Below are 18,661 nucleotides of genomic sequence, written 5' to 3' on the forward strand. Positions count from 1 at the left end.
TATGGCCTAATTTCTGATGCTACATACTATCATCAATCTATTCATTCATTACATAATACATCACAAATTAATTAGCAATTCAAAAATGTTTATTTTTTGTATTTACATGTAAATTTGCATTACTCTCACACATTTAGAAGATAATAGAAAGAATAAATGTCACTTTAATGTTTAAACAAATGGAGGAGGCGGCATGCTCTCTTAAATTGGGCAAATTTTGGGAAAAAATAATGGGTTCTACAAACGCAAAACACAACACGGATATTGAGGATATTGAATAAAGCAAATTACATTATTGAAATCCATAAACACAGATGAAATTAACCATTCAAAATCTGGGAATATACATGTATGAGCACTGCTGAATGTTGAATTTGTAAATTAAAGAATGACCTATCACAAAAAACATTTTAAAAAGGCCAATTGATATCCTTGTATTACCATTAGCAACAGGACAATTAAAATAACACAAGTGGAAAATCAAATTTTCTTTAAAAATGAAAACAAAATATATACATGTAGAGTCTTTTTATGCAAGAATTGGTAAATGACACATACTCTCATCTATACAAATACTTCGTTTTTCTTAAGCTTGCTTGTGATTATCTTCCTGCCTTAAACAGTATTTTAAAAGCAACACTAGAACCAAAATATCAAAGTGAAGAACAAAACACACCTTCTAGGACATGCATGTAACTATACTCTGCAATAAATCTGAATCCAAGAATAATAAAATGCCTTTTTCATGCACAGCTTTAAAAAAAATCAAAATGTGTTTTGATCCCTGACAGTGAGCATTAAAAACATCTCAGATTTGGGGGAGAGAGCTTTAACTACAAGGGACATCTTGCCCTTTAGAACCCCTGCATATTTCATTTAAGTTTATATTTCTATCTTTAGAGTCATTCACAGCAGATATTTAATTTTTTTGTCTCTCTTTTTGTGTAAAATGTTGATTTCCTGTGTATGATAGGTGTTTTTATAGAATAGAACAGTTAAATTCAAATTAATAAAACCAATGTGACTCTGGCTTGTGTTACTATGCAGCACATTAGAGCAAAGATGTTTTCCCTTCATCAGGCATACCACAAGCACATAGATATCAGCCATTTGCAATTAGTAATACAATTCACCTCTTATAGAGATAGAGGCTTGGAGAAAGAGAATGGGAAAGGGAAAGAGAGGAAAAGAGAGAGGGGGGCAAAGAGGAAAAGAAAATGTGATTTATCTGGGGGAGAGAGGGGAAAGAAAGAGAGTAACAAAGGGAGTAGCAAAGAGAGGAGAATTAGGGATGGGACAGTAAAGAATGTAAAAATAGAATAAAGTTATAAAAGAAAGAAATAGAAGGGAAAGGAAGAAGAATATTTTAATCCATCATATTGCTACATGTATACAGCAAATATATTTGCTTCTATGAGCTGGATGAAGTACCAATGCAACATGGAATGGGCAACATTAATGCCTTTGCAATCTGATTAGAATTCATTAATTCTTGAATATTTGATTTTTTTTTTTTGGGGGGGGGGGGTCATATACAATAGCCTGATACAAATTATTCAGAATGGAACAAACAATGGAAGACTATGGAGTATTGATGGTTACATGGTTTATATTTGAATCTGTTAAATGTTGATATGATGATCTCACCATGGAGCCTGGTGTCTGATTAGGTGAGTTGGGAACGAGATAATTCCATGGGCCAGAAGGCTACACACAGCAAAAACAATCAGGTTAATATTGTATTTAAGGGGGGCAAATACACCATTTTTTGTGACAGCTCATCCAGCTACATGTCACATATTTTCTTAATTGTGACAATTTAAGTGAAGTTTTAGGGTTTATACTTTTTTATCATTTCCTTTTTTAACTATGTATTTTAAACAATGCAATCGGTAGATGACTGAATAAACCATTGTTGATTTGTACCAAAACTCAAATGTTTCATCGAAAAATGTAAATAACATAAATTTATTTCAGTGAGTTGAAATCAGCAAATCTCTCGAGAACCACAAGCCTGCAACCATACTGAAATACAAACAAGGTAATTACTCATCCTCAAACAAACCTAACCCAAGATCTGAGGATATGTGAATCTAAATAAACATCCTTTGAGCATGTTTAATAAAACTTGTTATCATAGCAAATTTGCAATAACCATTAAAAGCTTTTGAAATCATTCAATTTGATTGGCTGATATTAAACTTTTTATTGAAATGTGCATTTGTTACAATAACCAGTCATTATGAAACAGGACAAAGTTCTATGCTGGATAACTGTCTATTTTAGATAATTCTATTGGTTAGAAGAGGCTTGATAATGGGTAAGTGGATGTCAACACCACATGTGGAGCACTGCACGCAAATAACTAATAAGTCACATTTGTTATTTCAGCATTAATCTACTCATCTACTTATCCACGTTTATTAATTCTGTTTTGAAAGGACAATCTATGAACAGCCTAGCTCATACAAGATAATCACTTCATTAAGATATTCATTAACCATTGTTGCAAGCTTTTTTCAAATATTGTATCTGACTGGCATTTGGCAAACTAGAATAATTCTCTAATTTTTCAATGTGTAAAATGAATCACCAATTTATCCTACTCACAGGCATAAACAGATAGTTTGCTCTATCTTAAGAATATTTACATGAATAACATATTTCTACCTAAATAAATTACTTACACTCCATAAATTCCATACAAAACAAATGTACATTAATCATGACAACAACAGGTACATTGTACTATCTCCTAGGATTACAAAGCAAATACATTATCATTTTAGTCATAATATATCAATAACTTCAAGGTCACTCATCTGAATATTTGAACTGGTATTATTTTGAAATTGTCATCGGCATCATTCCCCAATGAGTGCAAAGTACCGTTTTTGACTACCCAGCACCACTAGACCATATTTCATGCAGCATAGTCGCGCCATGGCATTCCACACTACATACCTTGAAGAGTAAACTCTAAACATTGAACGGCAAAATATGACACGAGTCCCAGCAAATGAGATTTGCCAATGGTGCAATCATATTAAGATAATAAAATCTTTAAATGCTAAAGAAGAAAGTCATAGATAATATTTGTTTTCCTCAAAGGCCTTTAGATATCTTGCAACTAATGTTCTTTGAAAAAAGAATGCTCAGTAGTGAGAATATAAGGTACTAACAAGTTATACTCATCAAATTTGCTATTTGAGTTGGGGTAACAAATCGCAATGTGATAAGATGATGCAGGAAAGTATAGTACTTTGTATTAAACAAAACAATTTATTTGAATTAACTTTGTTGCGTTTTACCATTAAATGAGAAAAGTAAAAGCAAATTTTATTTAGGTGGTAATTATACCCCTAACCCATATCATTCATTCATAAACGTGATTTTCATCACGATGCAGTGCACTTCTACATTTATGTTTCTTTTCCTCTTTTCCCCCAAAGTATACCTGCATTAAATGTGTAATCAGCATCAATACTTTAGTCTCAGACTTTTGTCAATTTTCCATTAATTATCCGTCTCCCTAAAATCTAATCATGCATAGCGTGTTGAAAAGGATCAATTACTCTCAAAGGAACCATCCAGAATGTTTTGGTGCTCTTCAAGGCAGTGGTGTTTAATTTTTAACAAAAACCATTGAAAGCAGAGGCCAGATAACATAAACATGAGTTTGGAAAGCAGACTAAGGTACAAGCACAAAGAGGCAAATCATATAGAAACGGAAATACAGGACATAAAGGGGCTACCTAACTGACCACCTGTAAAAAAATTGCACTTCTTCATAAAATCTTTAGTTGATAGATTACCCCAAACTGAATAAATAATAATGGATCCCTATCTACACCCCATATTATCAAGACCTTGAAAAAAAAAATCATCTTGCAGAAGAAGAACCAATTTGTATTCTATCAAAGAGGCAATTACTTTTATCTCATATGTCGTTTAAAAGGGGAAATCTTCATATTTCTCCAAAAATATATCCACAGAATATTTAAAGGTGTCATTTATTACTCTTAACAGAATTTGAGCACTGTTTATTAAGATAATATTGTGTTGGCAATTACATATCAATTATCATTTACATCATTAACTCAAATTTAAGTACAGATTTGCAATGATAGGACCTCACACAAAGTCTTTCTGTCCAGAATGAAAATCATTCTTTTTTTTGTAATTTCTTAACAAAAAGAAAAAAAAAGATCAGATGAGTATCAATATTACCCTTTTCTAAAAATGGTTCAACCCCATTTACAAGGTAGTCAGTTTGGTGGGGCTTCAAAATCATAACCCAGGAAAGGGGCAGAGACCTGGAAGATAACATGCATTTGAGAAGGTAGGACAAAGGAGGAAGTGACATGATACACTTTGTTTTTTTTTACCTGATAGGTCTTGGGTAGTACAGATAACATCATGCTAAATTCTGGGGTGTTGAGTTCAAACAAGGCTATCAATACAGCTTGGGATGCCTGGGTGTAAAAAACATGAAATAAACAATAAAACCAGCTTTAAATAACGAAGCAATAAATCAATAAAGTGAGAAAACAATAAACAAAGTCTACTTCATTCTTTATGGCATACCTGGAATACAGGAGGAATAGCACTGTTTGAATTTACATGGACTTTGCAATAAAAAATGGGTTAGAACTTTACTTGCTTACTTAATAAAAAGGTGGAAAGGGTACATTAAAGAGAACCCCATCCTTACCAAATTAACTGAAATTATACAAAGTCATGATTTAGTTAACTTGTTTATGTACAGAACTTGCAAATCATCCAAATTATAACATAAATCATATTCAAAATCATAAAATGTGTGAGGCAACAAGCTTTACCAACATCATCATAATATTTGACAGCAGTACAAAATGATTGTATGCACCCAAGTTTCATCTGTCTTGATAGAAGATGTCACATAGAGAATAACAAGTGGAATGCCTCTGGCCGTCTCACCTGCACCACGCGGTTCAATATAGCAGCAGTGCTGACTTTGAATACTACTCTAACTCGCACAAGATGTTCAGTGATACATGGTTACTCTTATGTCCACTTTTTATGAACTAGACCAATAAACTTACAGAGATATGATGGTTATTCACCAAAAAACCCCAACATGGCCAAAGTTCATTGACCTTACATGACCTTTGACCATGATCATGTGACCTGAAACTCAAACAGGATATTCAGTGATACTTGATTACTCTTATGTACAAGTTTCATGAATCAGATCCATAAACTTTCAAAGTTATGGTAATTCAACAGATACACCCAATTCGGCCAAAGTTCATTGACCTTTGACCTTGGTCATGTGACCTGAAACGTGCACAGGATGTTCAGTGATACTTGATTACTCTAATGTCCAAGTTTAATGAACTAGCCCAATAAACTTCCAAAGTTATGATGGTAATTCAACAGATACCCCCGATTCGGCCAAAGTTCATTGACCCTAATGACCTTTGACCTTAATCATGAGACCTGAAACTTGCACAAAATTTTCAGTGATGCTTGATTACTATTATGTCCAAGTTTCATGAATCAGATCCATAAACTTTCAAAGTTATGATGGGAATTCAACAGATATCCCCAATTCGGCCAAAGTTCATTGACCCTAAATGACCTTTGACCTTGGTCATGTGACGTGAAACTCATGCAGGATGTTCAGTGATACTTGATTAACCTTATGTCCAAGTTTCATGAACTAGGTCCATATATTTTCTAAGTTATGATGACATTTCAAAAACTTAACCACAGGTTAAGATTTCGATGTTGATTCCTCCAACATGGTCTAAGTTCATTGACCCTAAATGACCTTTGACCTTGGTCATGTGACATGAAACTCTAATAGGATGTTCAGTAATACTTGATTAACCTTATGGCCAAGTTTCATGAACTAGGTCCATATACTTTCTAAGTTATGATGTCATTTCAAAAACTTAACCTCAGGTTAAGATTTGATGTTGACGCCGCCGCCGCCGGAAAAGCGGCGCCTATAAACTCACTTTGCTTCGCAGGTGAGACAAAAACTGAACTGCCCCCTGTTGCTTAACTACAGTTGGAGTCTGAACTTAGGAAATCATAGGCATGTCAATTTTGTATTTGATTAAATTGATTGGTTCCTTGTGAAACGGATTTCAAAATGAACAGTAAACAATTCCTTAACGTTCTGGTGCATGGACTAATTTTCCCTAGAGTTACTTCAACAGATCACAAAATAAATTCCTATAAATCTTGTTGAATGACAGGAAATGTGGATAATACTTGAATTCAATTCTTGAATCACTTTGCATAGGAATGTTATAAAATTGCCTTTACAATACAGTTGATGCATTCAAAGAATGTAGCATAGCTTGTCATGGATGGCAATTTTCTGACATTGTAGCAGCCCCAAGAAATCTAGCAAGATGGCGGGCTTGGTAGAGATGACCAGGGGAGGTATTATTTTTTTTATCTTCAAAAGGCTAAGCATCATATAGGGGAGGGTAAATGGTAGTTGATCAGCTTTGAACCACCTGTTCCAACACAACAACTATGCCATAGTGCCCCCCACCCATTTATTTCTGACACATTTATCAGAGGGGAGGGAGTAGGGAAGGTCTTGGCCAGTTTTGAATCCTGCATCTTACCCTCCTGACTTCGGGGCTCTTGGCCTCTTTGGTCCATCCAATGATTCTTGAGACAGCTAACCTGGTTTCTGCTGAGTTACTGAAGTCTGCAGGATCCATCACATCTGTCAAACTCTCCATGTACCGTAACATGGCAACTTTTGTCTAAAAATATTAAATTCATCAGTATTCATAATAATCATCATCATCCTCATGACCATGACCATACTTGGCAACTTTGGCAATCATACCAATAATGTTGTGACGCTCATAGCACTTTACCCATTATTACCCTGGTATGAAGTGCCATGATGCAATGCAATGAAATAGCATAAGCCTCCAGGTATTGCAATTATTTACCAATAATTATTTAACAATAATAGTTGATATACAAACAATTAGAAAACAAGTTTCAATACCCAAACACTTCTTTGTTCTTTGATGAAAACTTTTTTTTCAGGTCTTGGCACACATACAAAATGAAATTTGAAAATGCACCCTTCCAAATAATGCCTTTTACAAATATGCTATTCAAACTGACTTGTATTAGTACAAAAAGTGCACTTGAAGAAAAGATTATATATCAATAATGTTCCCTTTACAAATGAGAAAGTAGCCTCGGGAGAAAGCAGCATTCCAATGATGAAATTGCCCATTACTTTTCACATGGCTTTAGTGAGCTACTATTTGGAACACTAAAATCTTGGTTATTCACATTTTTTTGTTGTTGCTTATATAACAATTTTTGTTTCCAAGGATGAGATTGATTGGGGGATCATATAAGCTAAACCTTGATATTCAGTTTGATTCCTCCCTCCTTACCTTCATGTTAGGTGTTTGTGTCTGGTCCATAATGTACTTGGTTAGTATCCTAAATTGAATCTCATATGGGAAGCTTTCCCTGTGAAAAAGAATAGAAGGAATGGCAATAAGGTAAGCTTACCTCACTAATTCAGTATATTACTTTTGATTTTTTTTTGATAATTTAGAAATATTGTACACATCTTTTTTATTCCACGCTAATTGAATTCAATGCATGCACTAAAGAAAGAAAATGCCACAATATCATAACTAATGGTAATAATATACTTGCCCAAAGAGCTAAATAACAAAGAAATAATATAAGGGAAAGACTTTATAAGGCATATACCTGACAATTTCTAGTGTCCTTTGAATTTTGTTGAGAATAGAACCTAATAAATCTGACCCCATCTTCTGTAATAGTCTTGTGATGAGTACAAATAACCAGTCCAGTAGCTCAGTTTTGTGCACTATGATGAACTCTCCTAATGTCTCTAAGAACAGGCTGAATGTCTGTAAAAAGGAGAAAGATAAATGAAGAATCAAAATCAAAACTATGCAGTCTTTTAGGGAAAAAAGGCAAAACTATCTTGAAAATGTAGAGACAAAAAAAAATTGTACAGAAATAACATTTTTCATACATGGACAAATGCAGCATACCATTTAGCTCTTTGGAAACAATTACTCCCAATATGAAAAATAGTAGCATCATAATAAACATTTTATCTTTGTAAAATTGAAAACCAATCAAACCCCAAAAATAATTTCCTGAAAAATGCATGTAAAACATAAAGAAATTGATGAAAATGCAATAAGACTGAGATAATACAATCTTACATGTATGTCATGAAATATGATTGTGAAAAATATGGTGCATCCAGTTCTATAACTAAGATCAATACTGCCTATTGACCAGTGTCTTTACAAAGAATGTTACTCAAAATGATTTGTAATGTACTAAAGGAACAATAGCATTACCTTGCTCTGTGGGTCAGCAAACATCCTTGTAAACAACTCTGTGATTCTCTTTATTTCAGACCGACTGAAAATTAAAGAATGATACAAACATATGTAAACGTAACGTGTTATATACCACATGATTGTGACATATGTGACATTAACTCCCACTGACCTCGTGAAAAAAAAAAAAAGCAGCCACCCTGTGCTCTGTTGCAGAAATTTACCATCCATAATAACTCTACCATTAAACTCCATCTTCAATCTTTACTCTGTCATCAATTGCAACTACCATGGGCATGGTGCTCCAAAAAGTAGAGGTTTCCAAAAAAAAAAATGAATAAGCAACTGAAATTTGACAGGTCTATTATAAAGTAATCTACTGCAAAAATGTTATAGTCTTGAAACATACATAGTGTATAATGGATGAAATGAATAACAAAGTTTGATTCAAGATTTTACCTTTTAATTATTAATTACTTATTTTGACTGACATTATGTCCATTCCAGTAACATCTAAAGCAAGTTATTCAAACATATCAATAAAGCATATACCTTAGTGCTCTGTTGCTATGTAGGGTATACTGAAGACCTATTAACCCTTCTTTCCGCTCTGACCATGCAGGACTTGCCATCTTGTTTAGGACTTCTGATACATCCTGTAAAATCATAGGGAATTAAATACAAAGTACTTAAACAAATTTAGTCATTCTTGTTGTTACATCTTACACAACTGACTCACAATTATCAGAAGACAGGTAAAAAGAAGGAAAAAAGGAATTGTTGATTCCCATTGTTAACAGTTTCTTTAAGCATTAACTTTATACCATTGCTTAGAAAATAATGTTCAACTTTTTAAATTGCAAGGGAATTACATTATGCTACCAAGATTGGTCGCTGTGCAAAAAAAGAGGAAATGGTTTCCTCAGATTAAAAGTATGACGGGGCCTATTTACATAAAGACCTATACTCAATATTCAATGATTATTGTAATTTTCATATTAAGTCAACAAAGAAATGTAAGATTGATGTAACCAGTCTAGCACATTGTCATATATGGTATGACTGGTCTAAATACTCTGACAAGCTAAATGATCCACATCATTTTAAATGGTCTGACTGGTGTATAGTGACTGAATTGTATGAATGGTATCATGGATTGACTTCTACATACTTATGTACCTCAGTACAACTGGAATTGAAAATTACATTACTAGCATAGCAGCAGCAGAGGAGATATAAATGGCATGCATGGGGGTGGCCATCTTTTCTTGTATCGCTAAAAGTTCTGCCACAAACAATATTCAGGAATATTTCTGAAAATTTTTCTTCTTTATACTGCAAAAAATTATATTTCCATTTACAGCATATTACTTGTTACACAGAAAGTAACTCTCCAAATGAAAGAAATAACCCAGAACATTCAGCATTCACCCAACTGTGGTAAGAAAATTAGCCCCTCACAAATCAAAAGTACTTTCTACCCTGCATAACAAACAAATGCAGATAACCTTAATACAAATAGCATTGCATTTCAATATCTCTCACATTGGGTTGTGATGAATTGCATAACTCACCTCAATGATCTTTGCTGGTCCCGACCCATATGATCCTACAGAACAGACACTGGAAGCATCGCTTTCATCATCTGAAAAGTTTTCATATCTCTTCCTTTGCATCACTTTCTGGGTCTGTCAAATCAAATCATAACAATTAACATTTTAATTTAAATATTGTTGATCTCTTTAACCAGCAATTACTTACTTACCATTACAAGATGATGTATCCAAAGTATGATCATTTGTTTGAAAAAAATATAAGAGATACTGTATAGATTCCAATTTACTATATCATTTCTTTTTCAAATAAAAAAAAAGAGAAATAAAATTCAGCCCTTGAAGTTTATTTCTATTATTTTGAAATCGTGTACAAAATCATTATAGATTTTGAATTAGGAAGCAAATAAGATAGGAATACTATTATTTCAATCATTGAAGGTACCTAATTTGTGTAAAAAGTTTTATTTCAAAAACAAAATTCATCAAAACTAAAAGAAACTTATCATTCACATCTTAGCTTTTGTTTATCATTTGAAATCAAAACCACAGAGATAATGCAAACCATTGTAATTGAATGCATGTAAAAGTATCTTCCGTTTGTATAGATACACGTATGTACATGTTCCATATGTTGGTAAAACATTCAAAATGAAATAGATTATTTAAAGTTTACAAATGAAACTTAAAGAGAAATTTGGTTCTCATTTTATTCTATCCTTTAACTCGGACAAAACATTACGACAAAGAGAAATTTTGACACAAAACTCAAACACTGGCAGGAATACCCAAATCCACTTTGAAAGTGATCATCTCAGCTTTCTGTGCAAGTAACTGGCTGAGATGCCTCTATTTTAAAAAAGAAAGTTCAAGAATTCAGGTGTGTTATTCCGTATGCTTTGCAACCATGCTGTGTGAAAAGTGTGTTTTATTCTGTCTAAAAAAATATAACTTGGCATACAATGAACATGATTACACCACGATGCCTTGAGATTTATGGGTAAATCATAATTTCATTTGAATGGCTTAAGAAAATAAAATATTTAACAGTGCTCCTCTGCATGCTCCAAAAAATGATACAGACCAACCATTTTTTCCCTCATTAAAAATGTGTCTGGTTAGGAATGGTATCAAACCTAATTAAATAATAATTCAATCAATATGATGAACTTATATGACCGTGAAAAATAGGACACGCTTCTCAGATTAACAAAATCAGGACTATGCTTGTTTCAACATCAATAATATATCTTTTTCTGTCAATTATATATTCATTGTGTCACGAGAAACCATATACTGTAGGGAACCCAATCTCATGATAAACATCTTCATTGAACATACAAACCTTGGTGAGAGAACATTTCATTTATAGGTTTATAAGCACAAAGCTACCTCAACTTTTAGGGAGAGCATATATTCGAAATGATGCTCTGTTGCTTAAAATAGTGCATACGTGTACTATAATCTATGCTGTATAAAACAAAGTGTACAGGAACTTGTAAACAAAATAAAATAAGCAAATCATAAGGGTTTCATCTTAGAAGAGGAACAAAGCAAACAAACAATTGAAAATAATAATCCATGCTTTAACAAACATAAAATTGTCTTTAATAAGCAACTAAATTGCATTAAACAAGCAACTTTGTAAATAACTTTAAAACAGACAGATAACATACATGTAAGAGAAAAATAATGACATTTACACATTTCCTTAAATAATTTGATTATTCTTTAAAATAAAACATTATTTGTTCATTAGCTTTGCTTCCTCTACAAGAAAGTGTGGCACACTAATATCACTTCAACTTTATGGCAAGTGTACAATATAAAACAATTTTAATAATAAAAATATCAATCAATTCCATTTTTCATTCATTATCCACACAATATAGAACTGAACAAGAATATTTAACAAAAACAATGCTATACTACCAAAGATATTGACACATTTAATGGAAAGGAGTATGAATTCTGCAATATAATCTGAGCATGAGAGTGCCAAATCATTCATAACTTAATTCAATAAACTACCTAAATTTACCAGTGATTATTACACTTGCTTTAAGCTAATGGGACACAAATGCTAGCAACAGAAATTTTATCTCATAACATTACGCATCTAATAATCTTTACATGATTTTAAATATAACACAGAGCAACCAACACCTCAGATTTTACTGAACAAAATCAGACTATATTCAAAACAAAACAAATGCATTCCCTTCCATATGGACATCCAACAACAAAAACTCAACTTCCATGCCTGCACACGATTCTATGAACAGGTGCACATGCATTATGGGTAATCCACAGGCTACCTCTGGTAATGCATCACAACGCAACACCATCAAACCAATGATTCAAGCCAATTATACAGGGTGATGAAATGGAAATCAAAGAAACGTAAAATAATTGTTTTCCATTACTAAGGTCCGTTTATCTTCTACGAGTGTTGGCTGCAGTGTTTGACTCACCAAATTGTCGGAGTAATCAGAATCGTAACCGTACCCATAGTTGCTCCTGAGGGCTCTCTGGGCAGATATCTGTCACAATAAATGTTTGCTCCCACCTTTTATTTTACTTCTTTTCAACACAGGATTGTATACAATCATTCATGACTTTTTCCAAATACTTTCACTAAGAATACAAACAATTTAGTCATTACCATCATTATTTAACTAAAAATCATTTGCGACTTTTGAATTCTGGTAGCAGTGACACTTTTTAAGTAACAATAATGAAATGTCTTCTTTTTTTCAATTATCAAATTACTTTGGCAAGATGAAGTCATTTCAATTACAAATAATATTTTACTTTTTATATAAACATGAGGAAAATGCTACCAATTTGACATTATCTTAATTTTTCAATTGTAAGCTTTGGAACATTTCTAAGAGTGTACTTTCCCTTCTACATCAACGAGACTATGACTCACAGCTCTTTAACATTTTTGGAAAATATAGGTGAATAAATTTCAGACTCGGACTTAAGCCCCGTCATAATAGACACTTTTTTACTGCCCTACCACGACAAACGCAGGGTGAACAAAACTATCCCTTCCTATTAAGATGCTCCCACTGGGAAAAAAGCAGGACTATGTCGAGATGGATTTTCACAAATTTCGCCCGGATGCATGTTCTGTCAAGACGTGATCGGGGTACAGTCTGTCTGAAAAGCTCTCTCCTCTCCCATTTCTTTCTCTATTTTCCTCTCCATTCTTCATTTCCCTTCTCCTTTTCTTTCCCTTCCCTCTTAAGCAGGTATCTTCTTCTCTCTCTCTATCTATTCCCTTCATTTTCTCTCCTCTCTCATTTCTATACATGCATATCTTTTAACCCCTCTTTTCTTTCCTTTCTCCTTTCCCTTCACTCCTCTTTTCTTTTTTATTTCATATCTCCCTTTCCCTTCACTCTTTTTTCCTCCTCATTTCCTCTTCCCTTCCTTTATCGTTTTCCTTCCCCTTTTCTCCCCACCTTTCCTTTCCTCTCTCTTCTTCCCTTTTTTTCACTCCCTTTTTCTTTTCCCTTTTCCTTTACTTTCCCTTATTCTCGTCCTCTCTCTCTCTCTCCCCTTTCTTTGTTCTCCCTCTCCTTTGCCATTTCTTCCCTATCTCCCTTTCCCTCCTCTTTTCTTTCTCTCTCTCTTATCTTCTTTTCTTTCCCCTCTCCATTTCATGTCTCTATTCTCTTATTCTCTTTTTTCCTTCCTTTTCTTTCCCATCCTCCCTTCCTTTCTTTTCTTTCTATTTTTCTCTATCCCCATTCCCTTTTCTCTTTCCCCTTCCTTTCTTTTTCTTCACTTTTTTTAATTCCTTTTTCCTTTTCCCCTCTTCCTTTCTTTCTTTTCTTCTCCCCAATTTCCTTCCTTTTGTTCTCCTTCTGTCCGTCTCTTTTTGGAGGGGGGGGACATTCATTTCCATGAAAACCTACCAGTGTAAAAGTGAGTGTCTGTTAAGAGAGCATGGAGGCTACCACCTGCAGTTTTAGCGCCTCATTGAGGAACTCCACCCCCCTTTTATTCTACCCGCCCTCTGCCAGGGCACTATTAAAACGGGGCTTTAATCCTTAGTAGCATCACTGCAAATCGAACACTTTATATTTACAATAAGATGTAGGAAGTGAAATGTATTCTCATACCTTCAAAAGTGTGAAATACATACATATTTGTACATGATCATGATGTGAACTAAATATAGCACAAAATTCTTAACAGAGGAAGGTAAAATTAACCTTTGGTGAAAACTGTTGCGTAAAAGTTTTCAGCACCACTTTCTAAACTGGTCATATATACTACCAGCTCATTACAGTGTAAATCTAAATAAGCTCAAAGCTTTGATGAAATGACAAATTGCACAGAAAACATAAGTCCACAAAACATCTTACACTGCATGAAATGACCTTTATAGAATCTGAAATCAAAGACAAACTATGTAATGCTTAATAAACAGTGATAAGTGATAAAAGAAGAAAAAAAATATACAACACTGCAAAATATATACTTTCTTGAAAGAAAAATAAATTGAAGCAATGAGAACAGGTATATAATAAATCATCAAGTAAAGCTAAAGGATTTAACTGAAATGAAATGCAGGCTCCAGACTGTGAACCAACAAGTAGAACACAAATAGCATCAGTGAGGATATGCGTGTTTGGAACATTCATCCATACTTTTGGAAACGAAGCTAATTTGATTTCCTCCTTAGTTTTCCCACCCGAACATGAGAGGAACACAGGTGCTAGTTTGCAGACTATGGGGGAAGTTATCGACTACCCAGTCCCACCCTCTAGGTGGTCTAAGTGCTGATAAGATTTCCGCCTGTCTGGGATGCATGCGCCATCCCCACACCTGCTACTCAACAGGTTCTAATGCGCAATGTGAACGGAATAAGAGCATTACAGGTACAAGTCTATGGGAAGGGGTTAGGCACTACACTAGATGAGATCTCTGATGAAGCACTTTTATTAATTTTCAATGCTCAATGCGACTGTATGATAACACAGACTGCAATCCATGAAGTCTGAAATCTTCAATCTGAGAGCATAATTTTATTAAAGAATGCTACTTCTCTTTTGCCAAATAATAATGAAAGTTGTGTCCTAGTAAAAATAAAATATAACCTCCTGGCATATTTCTTTGGTTTAGGTAGATGAATGACCCAAAAATCAATACTACCTGCAAAGAACTTGGCAGTTAAATCTGAACTTTTAAGAATGATCACTGGATTGAAATGGTTCTTTCAAGTAATTCAAGCTGATAGTCCCCACACTCAAAGAGCCACTTGAAATAGCCTATAACTTCTTTAGTTTGGGTATTTAACCAAATGTGGCTTTACATCTAGATGACAAGTGAAAGCCACCAAACAAGACATTTGACCCTGTCAGTTGGTCGATGTAGGATTACTCACCAGAGCATCAGCTAAGGCAGCCTCTGCATCTTGGCCAGGAACCAGGACTCTCTGGGCCATGATGTTCTGCTTCTCTTTGGGCTCTCTCTGTGCAGGACCAAGAGATGATCCACTCTGCCGCCTCTCTCGAGCTGCAAATGAAGGTCACAATTGGGAGTAAAATTTTGAAATCACATTACTCATGATATACAACAAATTTTAGCGCAACATGTTTTATTTGCATTAAGCACTCACTGATGCCCAAGAATGACTTTGGTATGGTTTGTATCCATATATTCCCATCCTATAATGATAGCAATTAATGATGCACATACATTGAAACCTCTCTATAGTGACCACCCAAGGAATCAGACAAGTGGCTGCTATAGACAGGTTCTTCTACACACAATCTTCCTCCATGGGAATTAGTTTTAGTGGCCACTAAAGACAGGTGACCACTAACACAAGTTTGACTGCATTAACACTATCAAAATCTTCCTTGCATACTTGCAAATATCATAAAGATGGGAGTTTCTGAGATTATTTTTGGCAAGAAAAATTAATGAAAAGACAAGAAGCATTACCGTATCTGTTAAAACTAGCATCAAAACTATAACTCAATTGTAAAAAATTATATTTCTAGGGAAACAATTAACTAACCACTAGCATATCCATATCTGTTAGGACTGGCCTCTCTGCTTGCCCCTTGACTACGAGGCACTGGAATTCCACTCTTCCTCCTTGTCCTACCGTTGGTCTGAATGTTGGAATATCTTGAGGAGGCTGTCGAAGGTGAGCTGGACCGGCTGTTAGACCTGCTACCAGCTGCAAACAACAAATATCAATATTGTTGATTTTCCATCCACCCTTTGGTGCACAAGATACAATATGGTGTACTTTGGGAAATGTATTTCACCTTTCAACTCTCAGACAAGGAAGTTCAGAGCCACTCTGCTAAAGCTGGTGAATAAACTAAGCTTTAAAAATTAGATCATATGTGAAGATTTTGAAGCAAGGTCATAGAAGATAGCACAGACAGGCACTGAAAACGGAGTGAAAGAAGAAGTCACATAAAAAGAAGCTTACCATCATGGCCGAATATTGAAGTTGCTTCATATTAATTCATTAAAGTTTAATTTAGGATTAAGCAGCAAAGAGTTTCTTCCATTCCATTAATAGTTATTTATATCTATACATATTGTTTCATTAAATAGACATTTTATTGTTTTTTAATATGTTGGGCTTATACCTCCTTCAGTAATCCCATGGTGCAACAGTCAATAAAGTCACCGTCCTTATTTCTTTGTTAATTCATTGGGAACCTTGATTCAACTTTTCATATTTACTATCATGCATCAGATTATAGATATGATTCAGAAATCAAACAAAAATTGAATTTCTAATATATACACAACAAAAAAAGTAAGTCCCCCCTAAATCAAATTGCAGTAACTTTTGAACGGAATTATTTTGAGATATGATATTTCGTAGGTGGTTTTCTACACTCTTAAGGCAACTCCTGGGGAAAAATTAGATTCCTAAGGTTTCAAATGTGCTTGCTCAACCATGAAAATGTTTAAAATTCGGAAAGTGTGTAGTGATAGAAATGATGGAGGATTAAAACAACAGCAATTAAAGTCACATTTTAAACCAAATTTGCCCCCAACATTCACTTTATTACCCTTTAACATTGAAAATACCCATTTTCCCACTTTGATTCGTGGTCACTCACCCATAAATAAGCAAATTGATTTCATTTTTGCACAGAATTCTGCCCATAGGTTGATAAACATTACTGCCAAACGACATTGCTAAAGACAGCCTTGAAAAAAAGTTTCATCTTATTGAATAAGGGGTTACTTATTCTTAAACATATGCACCCATAATGTACACAAGTCCATGAGAGAGGGAGTCAAAATTTTAACAAATCTGAAATGAGGGTTTGTTTCAAGGGCAGTTTTTGTTACTTCTACCAACAGTTATTTCATGAAACTTCGCATATGGCTTCAGAGTAACACTATCTCAAAGGTGCGCACACCAAAATAACAATTTGATACGGCACAGAGTGGGGCCAAGGCCTTGAACTTTCTTCTCATTGCATAATTTTGGAATATTGTGTGCTCACTGGTGCATTAAACATCGGGATTTTCATAAAAATCAAATCAAATGAACTATGCAAGGAGGTTTGTGACAGATATCCATAGTTACAAATTGCATTTTTTCCAATAATGTAAAAAAGAGCTAATCACATTCCACATGTTCATTCAAGCGTGGATGCTTATTTAAACGCCTTTGAATCATTGAAGCATGTTAATTGGTCATGAACATAACAAAAAAGTTGAGAAAAAAATCATTTCCAGTTACCACAATGAAACAATACTTGCCTATGATATTTGAATATTGTATTTTTTGTTTTCAATAAATGTTCATTGAACCGTGAAACAATGAATATTGTTGAAGATACTCTTCCCAAAAATAACTGTCATCATATTCTATCATTTTTATTGATAGAAATGTGTCAAAAATCCAAGTATAGCAAATTTAAACTTGTGTTTATTCAACCGTGAAATTTAGCCAAAAACGTATCGTCTTTTAGACAGTACCTTTTACAAGCCTTCTGACTATTTTTCATGATGAAAATGTGCAATGGTTCCAATAAAATGGAATCAAAGTCAAGATATTTGGCTTGTGACTTTTGAAAAGTGACATTTTTGCCTTCTGACGGTGCCCACTGAAGCATGACGTAAAATACGTCCATAACATTTCCTCAGAGGGTAGCTTATAAAATTACCTACACGCTCATGTAAAAATATATTAAAAACTGGCATTGGTTCGGAAATTATTGATGTTTGTTTAAGGGGGGACTTACTTTTTTGTTGTGTTTATATCCATAGATAATTTATAGCTCTAGTTGGTAAGGAATTTACTGAGATAATTAAGGCGTTTTGAAACTAACATTTTCTGCAAGTAACTTACGTTGTGATTGGGAAACCCCAATTCTCGATCGTGTTCTCCCTGCACGACCATTAGGAGTTTGAAGAAGAGAGGATCCTCTGGGAGTAGCAGCTGAAATGAGTGATAGAACAAAAGTCACACAAATATCCACTACCATAAAGGATGGGGAAAAAACAGTTGAGTAGACAAAGGTATCACATGCAAACGGTGGAAAGGTATTAAGAAGACAAATAGTGTACTTACAAAAGAAATAGGATTATAAAAAATCATTTGACTATATCTCTAGGAATAATAAGAAAACTGTGATATAGATCTGCTCAACACACATGTGGTATTATATCGATTAATTTAAAATACATATTTACATTCTCATTGAAATTTTGCACATCAAACCTTAATGT

The 18,661-nt window shown here is 34.0% G+C and overlaps 1 protein-coding gene across 13 annotated transcripts in view; it reads right to left on the reverse strand.

Moving 5' to 3' along the window:
• The window catches only part of LOC121410850 (CLIP-associating protein 1-A-like), a 74,696-nt gene that overhangs the window by 10,838 nt on the left and 45,197 nt on the right, over nucleotides 1-18,661 (reverse strand). For 7 of the 13 annotated variants that reach the window (XM_041603185.1, XM_041603184.1, XM_041603183.1 and 4 more), the window contains 11 exons: nucleotides 18,282-18,371; nucleotides 15,966-16,130; nucleotides 15,327-15,457; nucleotides 12,397-12,465; nucleotides 9,944-10,057; nucleotides 8,922-9,025; nucleotides 8,388-8,451; nucleotides 7,759-7,922; nucleotides 7,431-7,509; nucleotides 6,630-6,773; nucleotides 4,389-4,475 (listed from right to left, as the gene is read on the reverse strand). In XM_041603185.1, coding sequence (XP_041459119.1) covers nucleotides 4,389-4,475; nucleotides 6,630-6,773; nucleotides 7,431-7,509; nucleotides 7,759-7,922; nucleotides 8,388-8,451; nucleotides 8,922-9,025; nucleotides 9,944-10,057; nucleotides 12,397-12,465; nucleotides 15,327-15,457; nucleotides 15,966-16,130; nucleotides 18,282-18,371 — 1,211 coding nt within the window. Of the gene's footprint in view, nucleotides 1-1,647; nucleotides 1,708-4,388; nucleotides 4,476-6,629; nucleotides 6,774-7,430; nucleotides 7,510-7,758; nucleotides 7,923-8,387; nucleotides 8,452-8,921; nucleotides 9,026-9,943; nucleotides 10,058-12,396; nucleotides 12,466-15,326; nucleotides 15,458-15,965; nucleotides 16,131-18,281; nucleotides 18,372-18,661 lie in introns of all 13 variants that reach the window. The other 6 variants (XM_041603188.1, XM_041603189.1, XM_041603187.1 and 3 more) reach the window with 2 other exon arrangements.

Source organism: Lytechinus variegatus, chromosome 3 (assembly GCF_018143015.1).
Source record: "Lytechinus variegatus isolate NC3 chromosome 3, Lvar_3.0, whole genome shotgun sequence".
In the NCBI taxonomy this organism is placed as follows: domain Eukaryota; kingdom Metazoa; phylum Echinodermata; class Echinoidea; order Temnopleuroida; family Toxopneustidae; genus Lytechinus; species Lytechinus variegatus.